The following is a 19300-nucleotide window of genomic DNA, read 5'->3' as shown; positions in this document are numbered from 1 at the left end:
CACTACACCCATCAGTGTAATATATCCTATCACTACACCCATCACTACACCCATCAGTGTAATATATCCTATCACTACACCCATCAGTGTAATATACCCCATCACTACACCCATCATTACAGCCATCAGTGTAATATACCCCATCACTACACCCATCATTACAGCCATCAGTGTAATATACCCCATCACTACACCCATCCGTGTAATATATCCCATCACTACACCCATCAGTGTAATATATCCCATCACTACACCCATCAGTGTAATATATCCCATCACTACACCCATCACTACACCCATCAGTGTAATATACCCCATCACTACACCCATCATTACAGCCATCAGTGTAATATACCCCATCACTACACCCATCCGTGTAATATATCCCATCACTACACCCATCAGTGTAATATATCCCATCACTACACCCATCAGTGTAATATATCCCATCACTACACCCATCAGTGTAATATATCCCATCACTACACCCATCAGTGTTATATATCCCATCACTACACCCATCAGTGTAATATATCCCATCACTACACCCATCAGTGTTATATATCCTATCACTACACCCATCACTACACCCATCAGTGTAATATACCCCATCACTACACCCATCAGTGTAATATACCCCATCACTACACCCATCAGTGTAATATATCCCATCACTACACCCATCAGTGTAATATATCCCCATCACTACACCCATCAGTGTAATATATCCCCATCACTACACCCATCAGTGTAATATACCCCATCACTACACCCATCAGTGTAATATATCCCATCACTACACCCATCAGTGTTATATATCCCATCACTACACCCATCACTACACCCATCAGTGTTATATATCCCATCACTACACCCATCAGTGTTATATATCCCATCACTACACCCATCACTACACCCATCAGTGTAATATATCCCATCACTACACCCATCAGTGTTATATATCCCATCACTATTCTGATCTTCTGTCTCTCCGGTCCCATCAGGATCAGTATGGAGGATCCAGCGTCATTACAGGAGGGGGGCAGAGTTGGGTGCAGCCCGTGTCTCCTTGATAACTGGCAGGAGGAGGTGAGTACTGCCCTTAGGGGGTCATATGCGTATAATGTTGATGGTTAACCCTGTAGTGTCTGTACCCTTTGTACTGATATCACTATTACTGCATCCCTGACCCTCTATGTTGGCTTCCATTGACTTATTGTTCTGCTTGTTTGTACAGAGATCTACTGTCGTTCTTGATAAGACCCCCTCCGGCCCAGGGGTCGCCAGAGGAGAACAGGACCACCGACACGGACACAAAGGAATTATCAGCACACAGCTTGTAGCGGAAATGGCCACGTCTACGACACACCAGGATTCATACAGGAGGCCGAGCACAGACAGCAGGCGCCACACAGGTGTGTATATAAAAGGACCAGCCATGTAATATCACAGGTGTGTGTGTGTGTGTGTATGTATGTATGTGTATCTATCTATCTATCTATCTATCTATCTATCTATCTATCTCCTATCTATCTATCTATCTATCTATCTCCTATCTATCTATCTCCTATCTATCTATCTCCTATCTATCTCCTATCTATCTATCTATCTATCTACCTATCTCCTATCTCTCTCCTATCTATCTATCTCCTATCTATCTATCTATCTATCTATCTATCTATCTATCTATCTCCTATCTATCTATCTATCTCCTATCTATCTATCTATCTATCTATCTATCTATCTATCTATCTATCTATCTATCTATCTCCTATCTATCTATCTATCTCCTATCTATCTATCTATCTCCTATCTATCTATCTATCTATCTATCTATCTATCTATCTATCTATCTATCTCCTATCTATCTCCCATCTATCTATCTCCTATCTATCTATCTCCTATCTATCTATCTCCTATCTATCTCCTATCTATCTATCTATCTATCTATCTATCTATCTATCTATCTATCTATCTCCTATCTATCTATCTATCTATCTATCTATCTATCTCCTATCTATCTATCTCCTATCTATCTATCTATCTATCTATCTATCTATCTATCTATCTATCTCTATCCATGTAATATCACAGGTGTGTGTGTGTGTATGTATGTATGTATGTGTATCTATCTATCTATCTATCTATCTATCTATCTATCTATCTATCTCCTATCTATCTATCTATCTATCTATCTATCTCCTATCTATCTATCTCCTATCTATCTATCTCCTATCTATCTCCTATCTATCTATCTATCTATCTATCTATCTATCTATCTATCTCCTATCTATCTCCCATCTATCTATCTCCTATCTATCTATCTCCTATCTATCTATCTCCTATCTATCTCCTATCTATCTATCTATCTATCTATCTATCTATCTATCTATCTATCTATCTATCTCCTATCTATCTATCTATCTATCTCCTATCTATCTATCTCCTATCTATCTATCTATCTATCTATCTATCTATCTATCTATCTATCTATCTCCTATCTATCTCCTATCTATCTATCTATCTATCTATCTATCTATCTCCTATCTATCTATCTATCTATCTATCTATCTATCTATCTATCTCCTATCTATCTATCTATCTATCTATCTATCTATCTATCTATCTCCTATCTATCTATCTATCTATCTATCTATCTCCTATCTATCTATCTATCTATCTATCTATCTATCTCCTATCTATCTATCTATCTATCTATCTATCTATCTATCTATCCATCTCCTATCTATCTATCTATCTATCTATCTATCTCTATCCATGTAATTTCACAGGTGTGTGTGTATGTATGTGTATCTATCTATCTATCTCCTATCTATCTATCTATCTATCTATCTATCTATCTCCTATCTATCTCCTATCTATCTCCTATCTATCTATCTATCTCTATCCATGTAATTTCACAGGTGTGTGTGTATGTATGTGTATCTATCTATCTATCTCCTATCTATCTATCTATCTATCTCCTATCTATCTATCTATCTCCTATCTATCTATCTCCTATCTATCTCCTATCTATCTATCTATCTATCTATCTATCTCCTATCTATCTCCTATCTATCTATCTCCTATCTATCTATCTATCTCCAATCTATCTATCTATCTATCTATCTCCTATCTATCTATCTATCTATCTATCTCCTATCTATCTCCTATCTATCTATCTCCTATCTATCTCCTATCTATCTATCTATCTATCTATCTATCTATCTATCTATCTATCATCTGTCTGTCTCTCTGTCTGTCTCTCTGTCTCTCTCTGTTTGTCTCTGTCTCTCTCTGTCTCTCTCTGTCTGTCTCTGTCTCTCCATATAGGATCCTTCCATGTAACATATTTTATAAGGTTAAAAGAAGACAAGAGTTCATGAAGTTCGACCTTCAGACCCCCAAAGGCAACCCCCCCCCCCCCCCCTCAATGAGGCAGAAGCCAATTACTCCATCACAGGGAGAAAGATTCCTTCCCGACTTCTCTATGGTGATCAGTATAATCCCTGGATCAGTGTCCTATCACATCTAGTGTCCATACCCTGTAATATTATATTTAAAGAGAAGCTTCCAGGCCTCTCTGTACTTGGATCTGGGATATTATTCTAGATGTATACCGCGACCATCTTGTCCTCCATCTTAAGTTTGGCTTCTTATTTCCAGGCTTGAGAGAAGAGCAGCTCAGGAGAGAACTCTATCAGAGGTTCAGGTAAGCGTCCTCCCTCAGCTGCCCCCATGGTTGCTGTAATACAGATTAGAGGGGGTAGAGGAACTCAGTGTTGTCTTTATGGCACCCCCTCTTTCCTTACCTCCATGATTGGGGTTCATAGAGCCATTGCTGTTCTCTGACATCTCCTATCCCTTATTGTGGGGCTGATAATTCAGTGACTTTATACTATGATGCTGCTCTATGATAATATGATTGCCTGTATGGTTGTATACGGGAAGACCTGAGCATAGCCTATGGGGGCAGTAATGTATGAAAGCCCCTAATGACAGCTGTGACAGCAGTAACGCTGCTAAGGCGGGTGGGGGGGGGGGGGTATTGTTACATCCAGAGAGTAGACCTAGGCTTCATGGACTGTCACATTCGGACTGTAGACGTAGGCTTCATGGACTGTTACATCCGGACAGTAGACCTAGGCTTCATGGACTGTTACATCCAGAGAGTAGACCTAGGCTTCATGTACTGTTACATCCAGAGAGTAGACCTAGGCTTCATGGACTGTCACATTCGGAGAGTAGACCTAGGCTTCATGTACTGTTACATCCAGAGAGTAGACGTAGGCTTCATGTACTGTTACATCCAGAGAGTAGACGTAGGCTTCATGTACTGTTACATCCAGAGATTAGACGTAGGCTTCATGTACTGTTACATCCAGAGAGTAGACGTAGGCTTCATGGACTGTTACATCCAGAGAGTAGACCTAGGCTTCATGGACTGTCACATTTGGACAGTAGACCTAGGCTTCATGGACTGTCACATTTGGACTGTAGACGTAGGCTTCATGTACTGTTACATCCAGAGAGTAGACCTAGGCTTCATGGACTGTTACATCCAGAGAGTAGACCTAGGCTTCATGGACTGTTACATCCAGAGAGTAGACCTAGGCTTCATGGACTGTCACATTTGGACTGTAGACCTAGGCTTCATGGACTGTTACATCCAGACAGTAGACGTAGGCTTCATGGACTGTTACATCCAGAGAGTAGACCTAGGCTTCATGGACTGTCACATTTGGACAGTAGACGTAGGCTTCATGTACTGTTACATCCAGAGAGTAGACGTAGGCTTCATGGATTGTTACATCCTGAGAGTAGACGTAGGCTTCATGTACTGTTACATCCAGAGAGTAGACCTAGGCTTCATGTACTGTTACATCCAGAGAGTAGACCTAGGCTTCATGGACTGTCACATTCGGAGAGTAGACGTAGGCTTCATGGACTGTTACATCCAGAGAGTAGACCTAGGCTTCATGGACTGTCACATTCGGAGAGTAGACGTAGGCTTCATGGACTGTTACATCCAGAGAGTAGACGTAGGCTTCATGGACTGTCACATTCGGAGAGTAGATGTAGGCTTCATGTACTGTTACATCCAGAGAGTAGACGTAGGCTTCATGTACTGTTACATCCAGAGAGTAGACCTAGGCTTCATGGACTGTCACATTCGGAGAGTAGACGTAGGCTTCATGGACTGTTACATCCAGAGAGTAGACCTAGGCTTCATGGACTGTCACATTCGGAGAGTAGACGTAGGCTTCATGGACTGTTACATCCAGAGAGTAGACGTAGGCTTCATGGACTGTCACATTCGGAGAGTAGATGTAGGCTTCATGTACTGTTACATCCAGAGAGTAGACGTTGGCTTCATGTACTGTTACATCCAGAGAGTAGACCTAGGCTTCATGGACTGTTACATCCAGAGAGTAGACCTAGGCTTCATGGACTGTCACATTTGGACTGTAGACGTAGGCTTCATGTACTGTTACATCCAGAGAGTAGACCTAGGCTTCATGGACTGTCACATTTGGACTGTAGACGTAGGCTTCATGGACTGTTACATCCAGAGAGTAGACGTAGGCTTCATGGACTGTTACATCCAGAGAGTAGACCTAGGCTTCATGGACTGTTACATCCAGAGAGTAGACCTAGGCTTCATGTACTGTTACATCCAGAGAGTAGATGTAGGCTTCATGGACTGTTACATCCAGAGAGTAGACGTAGGCTTCATGGACTGTTACATCCAGAGAGTAGACCTAGGCTTCATGGACTGTCACATTCGGAGAGTAGACGTAGGCTTCATGGACTGTTACATCCAGAGAGTAGACCTAGGCTTCATGGACTGTCACATTCGGAGAGTAGACGTAGGCTTCATGGACTGTTACATCCAGAGAGTAGACGTAGGCTTCATGGACTGTCACATTCGGAGAGTAGATGTAGGCTTCATGTACTGTTACATCCAGAGAGTAGACGTTGGCTTCATGTATTGTTACATCCGGAGAGTAGACCTAGGCTTCATGTACTGTTACATCCAGAGAGTAGACCTAGGCTTCATGGACTGTTACATCCAGAGAGTAGACCTAGGCTTCATGGACTGTCACATTTGGACTGTAGACGTAGGCTTCATGTACTGTTACATCCAGAGAGTAGACCTAGGCTTCATGGACTGTCACATTTGGACTGTAGACGTAGGCTTCATGGACTGTTACATCCAGAGAGTAGACGTAGGCTTCATGGACTGTTACATCCAGAGAGTAGACCTAGGCTTCATGGACTGTTACATCCAGAGAGTAGACCTAGGCTTCATGTACTGTTACATCCAGAGAGTAGATGTAGGCTTCATGGACTGTTACATCCAGAGAGTAGACGTAGGCTTCATGGACTGTTACATCCAGAGAGTAGACGTAGGCTTCATGTACTGTTACATCCAGAGAGTAGACCTAGGCTTCATGGACTGTCACATTTGGACTGTAGACGTAGGCTTCATGGACTGTCACATTTGGACAGTAGACGTAGGCTTCATGGACTGTCACATTTGGACAGTAGACGTAGGCTTCATGGACTGTCACATTTGGACAGTAGACGTAGGCTTCATGGACTGTCACATTTGGACTGTAGACGTAGGCTTCATGGACTGTTACATCCAGAGAGTAGACGTAGGCTTCATGTACTGTTACATCCTGAGAGTAGACGTAGGCTTCATGTACTGTCACATTTGGACTGTAGACGTAGGCTTCATGGACTGTTACATCCAGAGAGTAGACCTAGGCTTCATGGACTGTCACATTTGGACAGTAGACGTAGGCTTCATGGACTGTCACATTTGGACAGTAGACCTAGGCTTCATGGACTGTCACATTTGGACTGTAGACGTAGGCTTCATAGACTGTCACATTTGGACAGTAGACGTAGGCTTCATGTACTGTTACATCCAGAGAGTAGACGTAGGCTTCATGGACTGTCACATTTGGACTGTAGACGTAGGCTTCATGGACTGTCACATTTGGACTGTAGACGTAGGCTTCATGGACTGTCACATTCGGAGAGTAGACGTAGGCTTCATGGACTGTCACATTTGGACTGTAGACGTAGGCTTCATGGACTGTCACATTTGGACTGTAGACGTAGGCTTCATGGACTGTCACATTTGGACAGTAGACGTAGGCTTCATGGACTGTCACATTTGGACAGTAGACCTAGGCTTCATGGACTGTCACATTTGGACTGTAGACGTAGGCTTCATGGACTGTCACATTCGGACAGTAGACGTAGGCTTCATGTACTGCCACATTCGGACAGTAGACGTTGGCTTCATGGACTGCCACATTCGGACAGTAGACGTAGGCTTCATGTACTGTTACATCCAGAGAGTAGACCTAGGCTTCATGGACTGTCACATTTGGACTGTAGACGTAGGCTTCATGGACTGTCACATTTGGACTGTAGACGTAGGCTTCATGGACTGTCACATTTGGACAGTAGACGTAGGCTTCATGGACTGTCACATTTGGACAGTAGACCTAGGCTTCATAGACTGTCACATTTGGACTGTAGACGTAGGCTTCATGGACTGTCACATTTGGACAGTAGACGTAGGCTTCATGGACTGTCACATTTGGACAGTAGACCTAGGCTTCATGGACTGTCACATTTGGACTGTAGACGTAGGCTTCATGGACTGTCACATTCGGACAGTAGACGTAGGCTTCATGTACTGCCACATTCGGACAGTAGACGTTGGCTTCATGGACTGTCACATTTGGACAGTAGACGTAGGCTTCATGGACTGTCACATTTGGACAGTAGACCTAGGCTTCATGGACTGCCACATTCGGACAGTAGACGTAGGCTTCATGGACTGTCACATTCGGACAGTAGACGTAGGCTTCATGTACTGCCACATTCGGACAGTAGACGTTGGCTTCATGGACTGCCACATTCGGACAGTAGACGTAGGCTTCATGGACTGTCACATTCGGACAGTAGACGTAGGCTTCATGTACTGTTACATCCAGAGAGTAGACCTAGGCTTCATGGACTGTCACATTTGGAATGTAGACGTAGGCTTCATGGACTGTCACATTTGGACTGTAGATGTAGGCTTCATGGACTGTCACATTTGGACTGTAGACGTAGGCTTCATGGACTGTCACATTTGGACTGTAGACGTAGGCTTCATGGACTGTCACATTTGGACAGTAGACTAGGCTTCATGGACTGTCACATTTGGACTGTAGACGTAGGCTTCATGGACTGCCACATTCGGACAGTAGACGTAGGCTTCATGGACTGTCACATCCACAGGCGCCCCCCCCAGTAACACTGTGGATATATGAGCCCCAGGGGTCCTGCACTCTGCACAGTCTGCTGGGTTGTCTTCATGCTGTGGGACACATGGTAAGGGCCCCGCACAGCAGATGTGGACACCAGCCCTGCCCTCCCCCCTGTTCTTTCATCCGGATGTTGTACAGTCTGTGTGGAGCCTCCAGGTCTGCTTCCCATTACAAGCCCAAAACTAGGACAATTGGCTCTTTGTACATATGAAAGAGAGAGAGTAAAGATTTTCAGCTTTATACAGTTACGTCTGACTCAAGGAAAATATTATTATGGCTTTACTACATGAATATTGTTTACTATCGAGAGGTAGACAAGAGACATGAGAGTACTGTACAACCAGAGAGAAAGGAGATGTGTGAGTGTGTTGTACAACCAGAGAGAGAGAGGAGACATGAGAGTACTGTACAACCAGAGAGAGAGAGGAGACTGGAGGGTGTACTGTACAACCAGAGAGAGAGGAGACTGGAGGGTGTACTGTACAACCAGAGAGAGAGGAGACTGGAGGGTGTACTGTACAACCAGAGAGAGAGAGGAGACTGGAGGGTGTACTGTACAACCAGAGAGAAAGGAGATGTGTGAGTGTGCTGTACAACCAGAGAGAGAGGAGACGTGTGTGTACTGTACAACCAGAGAGAGAGAGGAGACTGGAGGGTGTACTGTACAACCAGAGAGAGAGGAGACGTGTGTGTACTGTACAACCGGAAAGGGAGGGGAGACATGAGGGTGTACTGTACAACCGGAGAGAGAGAGAGGAGACGGGAGGGTGTACTGTACAACCGGAGAGGAGAGGAGATGTGTGAGTGTGCTGTACAACCAGAGAGAGAGGAGACGTGTGAGTGTACTGTACAACCAGAGAGAGAGGAGACGTGTGTGTACTGTACAACCAGAGAGAGAGAGGAGACTGGAGGGTGTACTGTACAACCAGAGAGAGAGGAGACGTGTGAGTGTACTGTACAACCAGAGAGAGGAGACGTGTGACTGGACTGTACAACCGGAGAGAGAGGAGACGTGTGTGTACTGTACAACCGGAGAGAGAGAGAGGAGACGGGAGGGTGTACTGTACAACCAGAGAGAGAGGAGACTGGAGGGTGTACTGTACAACCAGAGAGAGAGGAGATGTGTGTGTACTGTACAACCAGAGAGAGAGGAGATGTGTGTGTACTGTACAACCAGAGAGAGGAGACGTGTGAGTGTACTGTACAACCAGAGAGAGGAGACGTGTGAGTGTACTGTACGACCAGAGAGAGAGGAGACTGGAGGGTGTACTGTACAACCAGAGAGAGAGAGGAGACGTGTGAGTGTACTGTACAACCAGAGAGAGAGGAGACTGGAGGGTGTACTGTACAACCAGAGAGAGAGGAGACGTGTGAGTGTACTGTACAACCAGAGAGAGAGGAGACTGGAGGGTGTACTGTACAACCAGAGAGAGAGGAGACGTGTGAGTGTACTGTACAACCAGAGAGAAAGGAGACGTGTGAGTGTACTGTACAACCAGAGAGAGAGGAGACGTGTGTGTACTGTACAACCGGAAAGGGAGGGGAGACATGAGGGTGTACTGTACAACCGGAGAGAGAGAGAGGAGACGGGAGGGTGTCCTGTACAACCAGAGAGGAGAGGAGATGTGTGAGTATACAGTACAACCGGAGAGGGAGGGGAGACGTGAGGATGTACTGTACAACCAGAAAGAGAGGAGACGTGTGAGTGTACTGTACAACCAGAGAGAGAGGAGACGTGTGTGTACTGTACAACCGGAAAGGGAGGGGAGACATGAGGGTGTACTGTACAACCGGAGAGAGAGAGAGGAGACGGGAGGGTGTCCTGTACAACCAGAGAGGAGAGGAGATGTGTGAGTATACAGTACAACCGGAGAGGGAGGGGAGACGTGAGGATGTACTGTACAACCAGAAAGAGAGGAGACGTGTGAGTGTACTGTACAGAGAGAGGAGACGTGTGACTGTACTGTACAGAGAGGGAGGAGACATGTGACTGTGCTGTACAGAGAGGGAGGGAGGAGACGTGTGAGTGTACTGTACAACCAGAGAGAGAGGAGACGTGTGAGTATACAGTACAACCGGAGAGGGAGGGGAGACGTGAGGATGTACTGTACAACCAGAAAGAGAGGAGACGTGTGTGTACTGTACAACCAGAAAGAGAGGAGACGTGTGAGTGTACTGTACAACCGGAGAGGGAGGGGAGACGTGAGGATGTACTGTACAACCAGAAAGAGAGGAGACGTGTGAGTGTACTGTACAACCAGAAAGAGAGGAGATGTGTGTGTACTGTACAACCGGAGAGAAAGGAGACGTGTGAGTGTACTGTACAACCAGAGAGAGAGGAGACGTGTGAGTGTACTGTACAACCAGAAAGAGAGGAGACGTGTGAGTGTACTGTACAACCAGAAAGAGAGGAGACGTGTGTGTGTACTGTACGACCTGAGAGGGAGGGGAGACGAGAGGGTGTACTGTACAACCGGAGAGAGAGAGGAGACGTGTAACTGTACTGTACAGAGAGAGGGAGGAGACGTGTGACTGTGCTCTACAGAGAGAGAGGAGACGTGTGACTGTACTGTACAGAGAGGGAGGAGACGTGTGACTGTACAGTACAGAGAGGGAGGAGACGTGTGACTGTGCTGTACAGAGAGGGAGGAGACGTGTGACTGTGCTGTACAGAGAGAGGGAGGAGACGTGTGACTGTACTGTACAGGGAGGGAGGAGACGTGTGACTGTACTGTACAGAGAGAGGGAGGAGACGTGTGACTGTACTGTACAGAGAGGGAGGAGACGTGTGACTGTGCTGTACAGAGAGGGAGGAGACGTGTGACTGTACTGTACAGAGAGGGAGAAGACGTGTGACTGTGCTGTACGGAGAGAGGGAGGAGACGTGTGACTGTGCTGTACAGAGAGGGAGGAGACATGTGACTGTACTGTACAGAGAGGGAGGAGACGTGTGACTGTACTGTACGGAGAGAGGGAGGAGACGTGTGACTGCTGTACAGAGAGGGAGGAGACGTGTGACTGTGCTGTACAGAGAGGGAGGAGACGTGTGACTGTGCTGTACAGGGAGGGAGGAGACGTGTGACTGTGCTGTACAGAGAGGGAGGAGACGTGTGACTGTACTGTACAGAGAGAGGGAGGAGACGTGTGACTGTACTGTACAGAGAGAGGGAGGAGACGTGTGACTGTGCTGTACAGAGAGAGGGAGGAGACGTGTGACTGTACTGTACAGAGAGGGAGGAGACGGTGTGACTGTGCTGTACAGAGGAGGGAGGAGACGAGGGACTGTACTGTACAGGGAGGGAGGAGACGTGTGACTGTGCTGTACAGAGAGGGAGGCGACGTGTGACTGTGCTGTACAGAGAGGGAGGAGACGTGTGACTGTGCTGTACAGAGAGGAGGGGAGACGTGGTGACTGTACTGTACAGAGAGAGGGAGGAGACGTGTGGACTGTGCTGTACAGAGAGGGAGGAGACGTGTGACTGTGCTGTACAGAGAGGGAGGAGACGTGTGACTGTACTGTACAGGGAGGTAGGAGACCGTGTGACTGTGCTGTACAGAGAGGGAGGAGACGTGTGACTGTACTGTACAGGGAGGGAGGAGACGTGTGACTGTACTGTACAGAGAGAGGGAGGAGACGTGTGACTGTGCTGTACAGAGAGGGAGGAGACGTGTGACTGTGCTGTACAGAGAGGGAGAAGACGTGTGACTGTGCTGTACAGAGAGAGGGAGGAGACGTGTGACTGTACTGTACAGGGAGGGAGGAGACGTGTGACTGTGCTGTACAGAGAGGGAGGAGACGTGTGACTGTACTGTACAGAGAGAGGGAGGAGACGTGTGACTGTACTGTACAGAGAGAGGGAGGAGACGTGTGACTGTACTGTACAGAGAGAGGGAGGAGACGTGTGACTGTACTGTACAGAGAGGGAGGAGACGTGTGACTGTGCTGTACAGAGAGGGAGGAGACGTGTGACTGTGCTGTACAGGGAGGGAGGAGCCGTGTGACTGTGCTGTACAGAGAGGGAGGAGACGTGTGACTGTACTGTACAGAGAGAGGGAGGAGACGTGTGACTGTACTGTACAGAGAGAGGGAGGAGACGTGTGACTGTGCTGTACAGAGAGAGGGAGGAGACGTGTGACTGTACTGTACGGAGAGAGGGAGGAGACGTGTGACTGTGCTGTACAGAGAGAGGGAGGAGACGTGTGACTGTGCTGTACAGAGAGGGAGGAGACGTGTGACTGTGCTGTATAGAGAGGGAGGAGACGTGTGACTGTGCTGTACAGGGAGGGAGGAGACGTGTGACTGTGCTGTACAGAGAGGGAGGAGACGTGTGACTGTGCTGTACAGAGAGGGAGGAGACGTGTGACTGTGCTGTACAGAGAGGAAGGAGACGTGTGACTGTGCTGTACAGAGAGAGAGAGGAGACGTGTGACTGTGCTGTACAGAGAGGGAGGAGACGTGTGACTGTGCTGTACAGAGAGGGAGGAGACGTGTGACTGTGCTGTACAGGGAGGGAGGAGACGTGTGACTGTGCTGTACAGAGAGGGAGGAGACGTGTGACTGTACTGTACAGAGAGGGAGGAGACGTGTGACTGTGCTGTACAGAGAGAGGGAGGAGACGTGTGACTGTGCTGTACAGAGAGGGAGGAGACGTGTGACTGTGCTGTACAGAGAGAGGGAGGAGACGTGTGACTGTGCTGTACAGAGAGGGAGGAGACGTGTGACTGTGCTGTACAGAGAGAGGGAGGAGACGTGTTACTGTGCTGTACAGAAAGAGGGAGGAGACGTGTGACTGTACTGTACAGAGAGAGGGAGGAGACGTGTGACTGTACTGTACAGAGAGAGGGAGGAGACGTGTTACTGTGCTGTACAGAAAGAGGGAGGAGACGTGTGACTGTACTGTACAGAGAGGGAGGAGACGTGTGACTGTGCTGTACAGAGAGAGGGAGGAGACGTGTGACTGTACTGTACAGAGAGGGAGGAGACTTGTGACTGTGCTGTACAGAGAGGGAGGAGACGTGTGACTGTACTGTACAGAGAGAGAGAGGAGACGTGTGACTGTACTGTACAGAGAGGGAGGAGACGTGTGACTGTACAGAGAGAGGGAGGAGACGTGTGACTGTACTGTACAGAGAGAGGGAGGAGACGTGTGACTGTACTGTACAGAGAGAGAGGAGACGTGTGACTGTACTGTACAGAGAGGGAGGAGACGTGTGACTATACTGTACAGAGAGAGGGAGGAGACGTGTGACTGTACAGAGAGAGGGAGGAGACGTGTGACTGTACTGTACAGAGAGGGAGGAGACGTGTGACTGTACTGTACAGAGAGGGAGGAGACGTGTGACTGTGCTGTACAGAGAGAGGGAGGAGACGTGTGACTGTACTGTACAGAGAGAGGGAGGAGACGTGTGACTGTGCTGTACAGAGAGGGAGGAGACGTGTGACTGTGCTGTACAGAGAGAGGGAGGAGACGTGTGACTGTGCTGTACAGAGAGAGGGAGGAGACGTGTGACTGTACTGTACGGAGAGAGGGAGGAGACGTGTGACTGTACTGTACAGGGAGGGAGGAGACGTGTGACTGTGCTGTACAGAGAGAGGGAGGAGACGTGTGACTGTGCTGTACAGAGAGAGGGAGGAGACGTGTGACTGTACTGTACAGAGAGGGAGGAGACGTGTGACTGTACTGTACAGAGAGAGGGAGGAGACGTGTGACTGTGCTGTACAGAGAGGGAGGAGACGTGTGACTGTACTGTACAGAGAGGGAGGAGACGTGTGACTGTACTGTACAGAGAGAGGGAGGAGACGTGTGACTGTACTGTACAGAGAGAGGGAGGAGACGTGTGACTGTACTGTACAGAGAGAGGGAGGAGACGTGTGACTGTACTGTACAGAGAGAGGGAGGAGACGTGTGACTGTGCTGTACAGAGAGGGAGGAGACGTGTGACTGTACTGTACAGAGAGGGAGGAGACGTGTGACTGTACTGTACAGAGAGAGGGAGGAGACGTGTGACTGAGCTGTACAGAGAGGGAGGAGACGTGTGACTGTACTGTACAGAGAGGGAGGAGACGTGTGACTGTGCTGTACAGAGAGGGAGGAGACGTGTGACTGTGCTGTACAGGGAGGGAGGAGACGTGTGACTGTACTGTACAGAGAGAGGGAGGAGACGTGTGACTGTGCTGTACAGGGAGGGAGGAGACGTGTGACTGTGCTGTACAGAGAGGGAGGAGACGTGTGACTGTACTGTACAGAGAGGGAGGAGACGTGTGACTGTACAGAGAGAGGGAGGAGACGTGTGACTGTACTGTACAGAGAGAGGGAGGAGACGTGTGACTGTGCTGTACAGAGAGGGAGGAGACGTGTGACTGTACTGTACAGAGAGGGAGGAGACGTGTGACTGTGCTGTACAGAGAGGGAGGAGACGTGTGACTGTGCTGTACAGAGAGAGGGAGGAGACGTGTGACTGTACTGTACAGAGAGGGAGGAGACGTGTGACTGTACTGTACAGGGAGGGAGGAGACGTGTGACTGTACTGTACAGGGAGGGAGGAGACGTGTGACTGTGCTGTACAGAGAGAGGGAGGAGACGTGTGACTATACTGTACAGGGAGGGAGGAGACGTGTGACTGTGCTGTACAGAGAGAGGGAGGAGACGTGTGACTGTGCTGTACAGAGAGGGAGGAGACGTGTGACTGTACTGTACAGAGAGGGAGGAGACGTGTGACTGTGCTGTACAGAGAGGGAGGAGACGTGTGACTGTGCTGTACAGAGAGGGAGGAGACGTGTGACTGTACTGTACAGGGAGGGAGGAGACGTGTGACTGTGCTGTACAGAGAGAGGGAGGAGACGTGTGACTGTACTGTACAGAGAGAGGGAGGAGACGTGTGACTGTGCTGTACAGAGAGAGGGAGGAGACGTGTGACTGTGCTGTACAGAGAGGGAGGAGACGTGTGACTGTGCTGTACAGAGAGAGTGAGGAGACGTGTGACTGTGCTGTACAGAGAGGGAGGAGACGTGTGACTGTGCTGTACAGAGAGGGAGTAGACGTGTGACTGTACTGTACAGAGAGGGAGGAGACGTGTGACTGTACAGAGAGGGAGGAGACGTGTGACTGTACTGTACAGAGAGGGAGGAGACGTGTGACTGTGCTGTACAGAGAGGGAGGAGACGTGTGACTGTGCTGTACAGAGAGAGGGAGGAGACGTGTGACTGTACTGTACAGAGAGAGGGAGGAGACGTGTGACTGTGCTGTACAGAGAGAGGGAGGAGACGTGTGACTGTACTGTACAGAGAGGGAGGAGACGTGTGACTGTACTGTACAGAGAGGGAGGAGACGTGTGACTGTACTGTACAGAGAGGGAGGAGACGTGTGACTGTGCTGTACAGAGAGAGGGAGGAGACGTGTGACTGTGCTGTACAGAGAGAGGGAGGAGACGTGTGACTGTACTGTACAGAGAGGGAGGAGACGTGTGACTGTACTGTACAGAGAGAGGGAGGAGACGTGTGACTGTACTGTACAGAGAGAGGGAGGAGACGTGTGACTGTACTGTACAGAGAGAGGGAGGAGACGTGTGACTGTGCTGTACAGAGAGAGAGAGGAGACGTGTGACTGTACTGTACAGAGAGGGAGGAGACGTGTGACTGTGCTGTACAGAGAGAGGGAGGAGACGTGTGACTGTGCTGTACAGGGAGGGAGGAGACGTGTGACTGTGCTGTACAGAGAGAGGGAGGAGACGTGTGACTGTGCTGTACAGAGAGAGAGAGGAGACGAGTGACTGTGCTGTACAGAGAGAGGGAGGAGACGTGTGACTGTACTGTACAGAGAGGGAGGAGACGTGTGACTGTGCTGTACAGAGAGAAGGAGGAGACGTGTGACTGTACTGTACAGAGAGGGAGGAGACGTGTGACTGTGCTGTACAGAGAGAGGGAGGAGACGTGTGACTGTACTGTACAGAGAGGGAGGAGACGTGTGACTGTACTGTACAGAGAGAGGGAGGAGACGTGTGACTGTACTGTACAGAGAGGGAGGAGACGTGTGACTGTGCTGTACAGAGAGAGAGGAGACGTGTGACTGTGCTGTACAGAGAGGGAGGAGACGTGTGACTGTGCTGTACAGAGAGAAAGAGGAGACGTGTGACTGTACTGTACAGAGAGGGAGGAGACGTGTGACTGTACTGTACAGTACAGAGAGGGAGGAGACGTGTGACTGTACTGTACAGAGAGGGAGGAGACGTGTGACTGTGCTGTACAGAGAGGGAGGAGACGTGTGACTGTGCTGTACAGAGAGGGGGAGGAGACGTGTGACTGTACTGTACAGAGAGGGAGGAGACGTGTGACTGTACTGTACAGAGAGGGAGGAGACGTGTGACTGTACTGTACAGAGAGGGAGGAGACGTGTGACTGTGCTGTACAGAGAGGGAGGAGACGTGTGACTGTGCTGTACAGAGAGGGAGGAGACGTGTGACTGTACTGTACAGAGAGAGGGAGGAGACGTGTGACTGTACAGAGAGAGGGAGGAGACGTGTGACTGTGCTGTACAGGGAGGGAGGAGACGTGTGACTGTACAGAGAGAGGGAGGAGACGTGTGACTGTGCTGTACAGGGAGGGAGGAGACGTGTGACTGTGCTGTACAGAGAGGGAGGAGACGTGTGACTGTGCTGTACAGAGAGAGGGAGGAGACGTGTGACTGTGCTGTACAGAGAGAGGGAGGAGACGTGTGACTGTGCTGTACAGAGAGAGGGAGGAGACGTGTGACTGTACTGTACAGAGAGGGAGGAGACGTGTGACTGTGCTGTACAGAGAGGGAGGAGACGTGTGACTGTGCTGTACAGAGAGAGGGAGGAGACGTGTGACTGTGCTGTACAGGGAGGGAGGAGACGTGTGACTGTACAGAGAGAGGGAGGAGACGTGTGACTGTGCTGTACAGAGAGGGAGGAGACGTGTGACTGTACAGAGAGAGGGAGGAGACGTGTGACTGTACAGAGAGAGGGAGGAGACGTGTGACTGTGCTGTACAGAGAGAGGGAGGAGACGTGTGACTGTGCTGTACAGAGAGAGGGAGGAGACGTGTGACTGTGCTGTACAGAGAGAGAGAGGAGACGTGTGACTGTACTGTACAGAGAGAGGGAGGAGACGTGTGACTGTACTGTACAGAGAGGGAGGAGACGTGTGACTGTGCTGTACAGAGAGGGAGGAGACGTGTGACTGTACTGTACAGAGAGAGGGAGGAGACGTGTGACTGTGCTGTACAGAGAGAGGGAGGAGACGTGTGACTGTACTGTACAGAGAGAGAGGGAGGAGATGTGTGACTGGACTGTACAGAGAGAGGGAGGAGACGTGTGACTGTGCTGTACAGAGAGAGGGAGGAGACGTGTGACTGTGCTGTACAGAGAGAGAGGAGACGTGTGACTGTGCTGTACAGAGAGAGAGAGGAGACGTGTGACTGTGCTGTACAGAGAGGGAGGAGACGTGTGACTGTACTGTACAGAGAGAGGGAGGAGACGTGTGACTGTGCTGTACAGAGAGAGAGAGGAGACGTGTGACTGCGCTGTACAGAGAGGGAGGAGACGTGTGACTGTACTGTACAGAGAGAGGGAGGAGACGTGTGACTGTGCTGTACAGAGAGAGAGAGGAGACGTGTCACTGCACTGTACAGAGAGGGAGGAGACGTGTGACTGTGCTGTACAGAGAGGGAGGAGACGTGTGACTGTGCTGTACAGAGAGAGGGAGGAGACGTGTGACTGTGCTGTACAGAGAGAGGGAGGAGACGTGTAACTGTGCTGTACAGGGAGAGGGAGGAGACGTGTGACTGTGCTGTACAGAGAGAGGGAGGAGACGTGTGGCTGTACAGAGAGAGGGAGGAGACGTGTGACTGTGCTGTACAGAGAGGGAGGAGACGTGTGACTGTGCTGTACAGAGAGGGAGGACACGTGTGACTGTGCTGTACAGAGAGGGAGGACACGTGTGACTGTGCTGTACAGAGAGAGGGAGGAGACGTGTGACTGTACTGTACAGAGAGAGGGAGGAGACGTGTGACTGTGCTGTACAGAGAGAGAGAGGAGACGTGTGACTGTACTGTACAGAGAGGGAGGAGACGTGTGACTGTACTGTACAGAGAGGGAGGAGACGTGTGACTGTGCTGTACAGAGAGAGGGAGGAGACGTGTGACTGTGCTGTACAGAGAGAGGGAGGAGACGTGTAACTGTGCTGTACAGGGAGAGGGAGGAGACGTGTGACTGTGCTGTACAGAGAGAGGGAGGAGACGTGTGGCTGTACAGAGAGAGGGAGGAGACGTGTGACTGTGCTGTACAGAGAGGGAGGAGACGTGTGACTGTGCTGTACAGAGAGAAAGAGGAGACGTGTGACTGTACTGTACAGAGAGGGAGGAGACGTGTGACTGTACTGTACAGTACAGAGAGGGAGGAGACGTGTGACTGTACTGTACAGAGAGGGAGGAGACGTGTGACTGTGCTGTACAGAGAGGGAGGAGACGTGTGACTGTGCTGTACAGAGAGTGGGAGGAGACGTGTGACTGTGCTGTACAGAGAGGGAGGAGACGTGTGACTGTACTGTACAGAGAGGGAGGAGACGTGTGACTGTACTGTACAGAGAGGGAGGAGACGTGTGACTGTGCTGTACAGAGAGGGAGGAGACGTGTGACTGTGCTGTACAGAGAGGGGGAGGAGACGTGTGACTGTGCTGTACAGAGAGAGGGAGGAGACGTGTGACTGTACTGTACAGAGAGGGAGGAGACGTGTGACTGTACTGTACAGAGAGAGGGAGGAGACGTGTGACTGTACAGAGAGAGGGAGGAGACGTGTGACTGTGCTGTACAGGGAGGGAGGAGACGTGTGACTGTGCTGTACAGAGAGGGAGGAGACGTGTGACTGTGCTGTACAGAGAGAGGGAGGAGACGTGTGACTGTGCTGTACAGAGAGAGGGAGGAGACGTGTGACTGTGCTGTACAG

The 19300-nt window shown here is 49.3% G+C and overlaps 1 protein-coding gene across 1 annotated transcript in view; it reads left to right on the top strand.

The window, feature by feature from the left end:
* Positions 1–19300, top strand: part of SPAG8 (sperm associated antigen 8) — an 88885-nt gene that overhangs the window by 16367 nt on the left and 53218 nt on the right. The window contains exons 2-4 of the mRNA XM_069964890.1: positions 1005–1089; positions 1238–1415; positions 3667–3712. Of these exons, the coding sequence (XP_069820991.1) occupies positions 1005–1089; positions 1238–1415; positions 3667–3712 (309 nt within the window). The remainder of the gene's footprint in view (positions 1–1004; positions 1090–1237; positions 1416–3666; positions 3713–19300) is intronic.

The sequence above is a fragment of the Dendropsophus ebraccatus genome, chromosome 3, assembly GCF_027789765.1.
Source record: "Dendropsophus ebraccatus isolate aDenEbr1 chromosome 3, aDenEbr1.pat, whole genome shotgun sequence".
NCBI lineage: Eukaryota > Metazoa > Chordata > Amphibia > Anura > Hylidae > Dendropsophus > Dendropsophus ebraccatus.
This window is presented reverse-complemented; position numbering and strand designations above follow the sequence as displayed.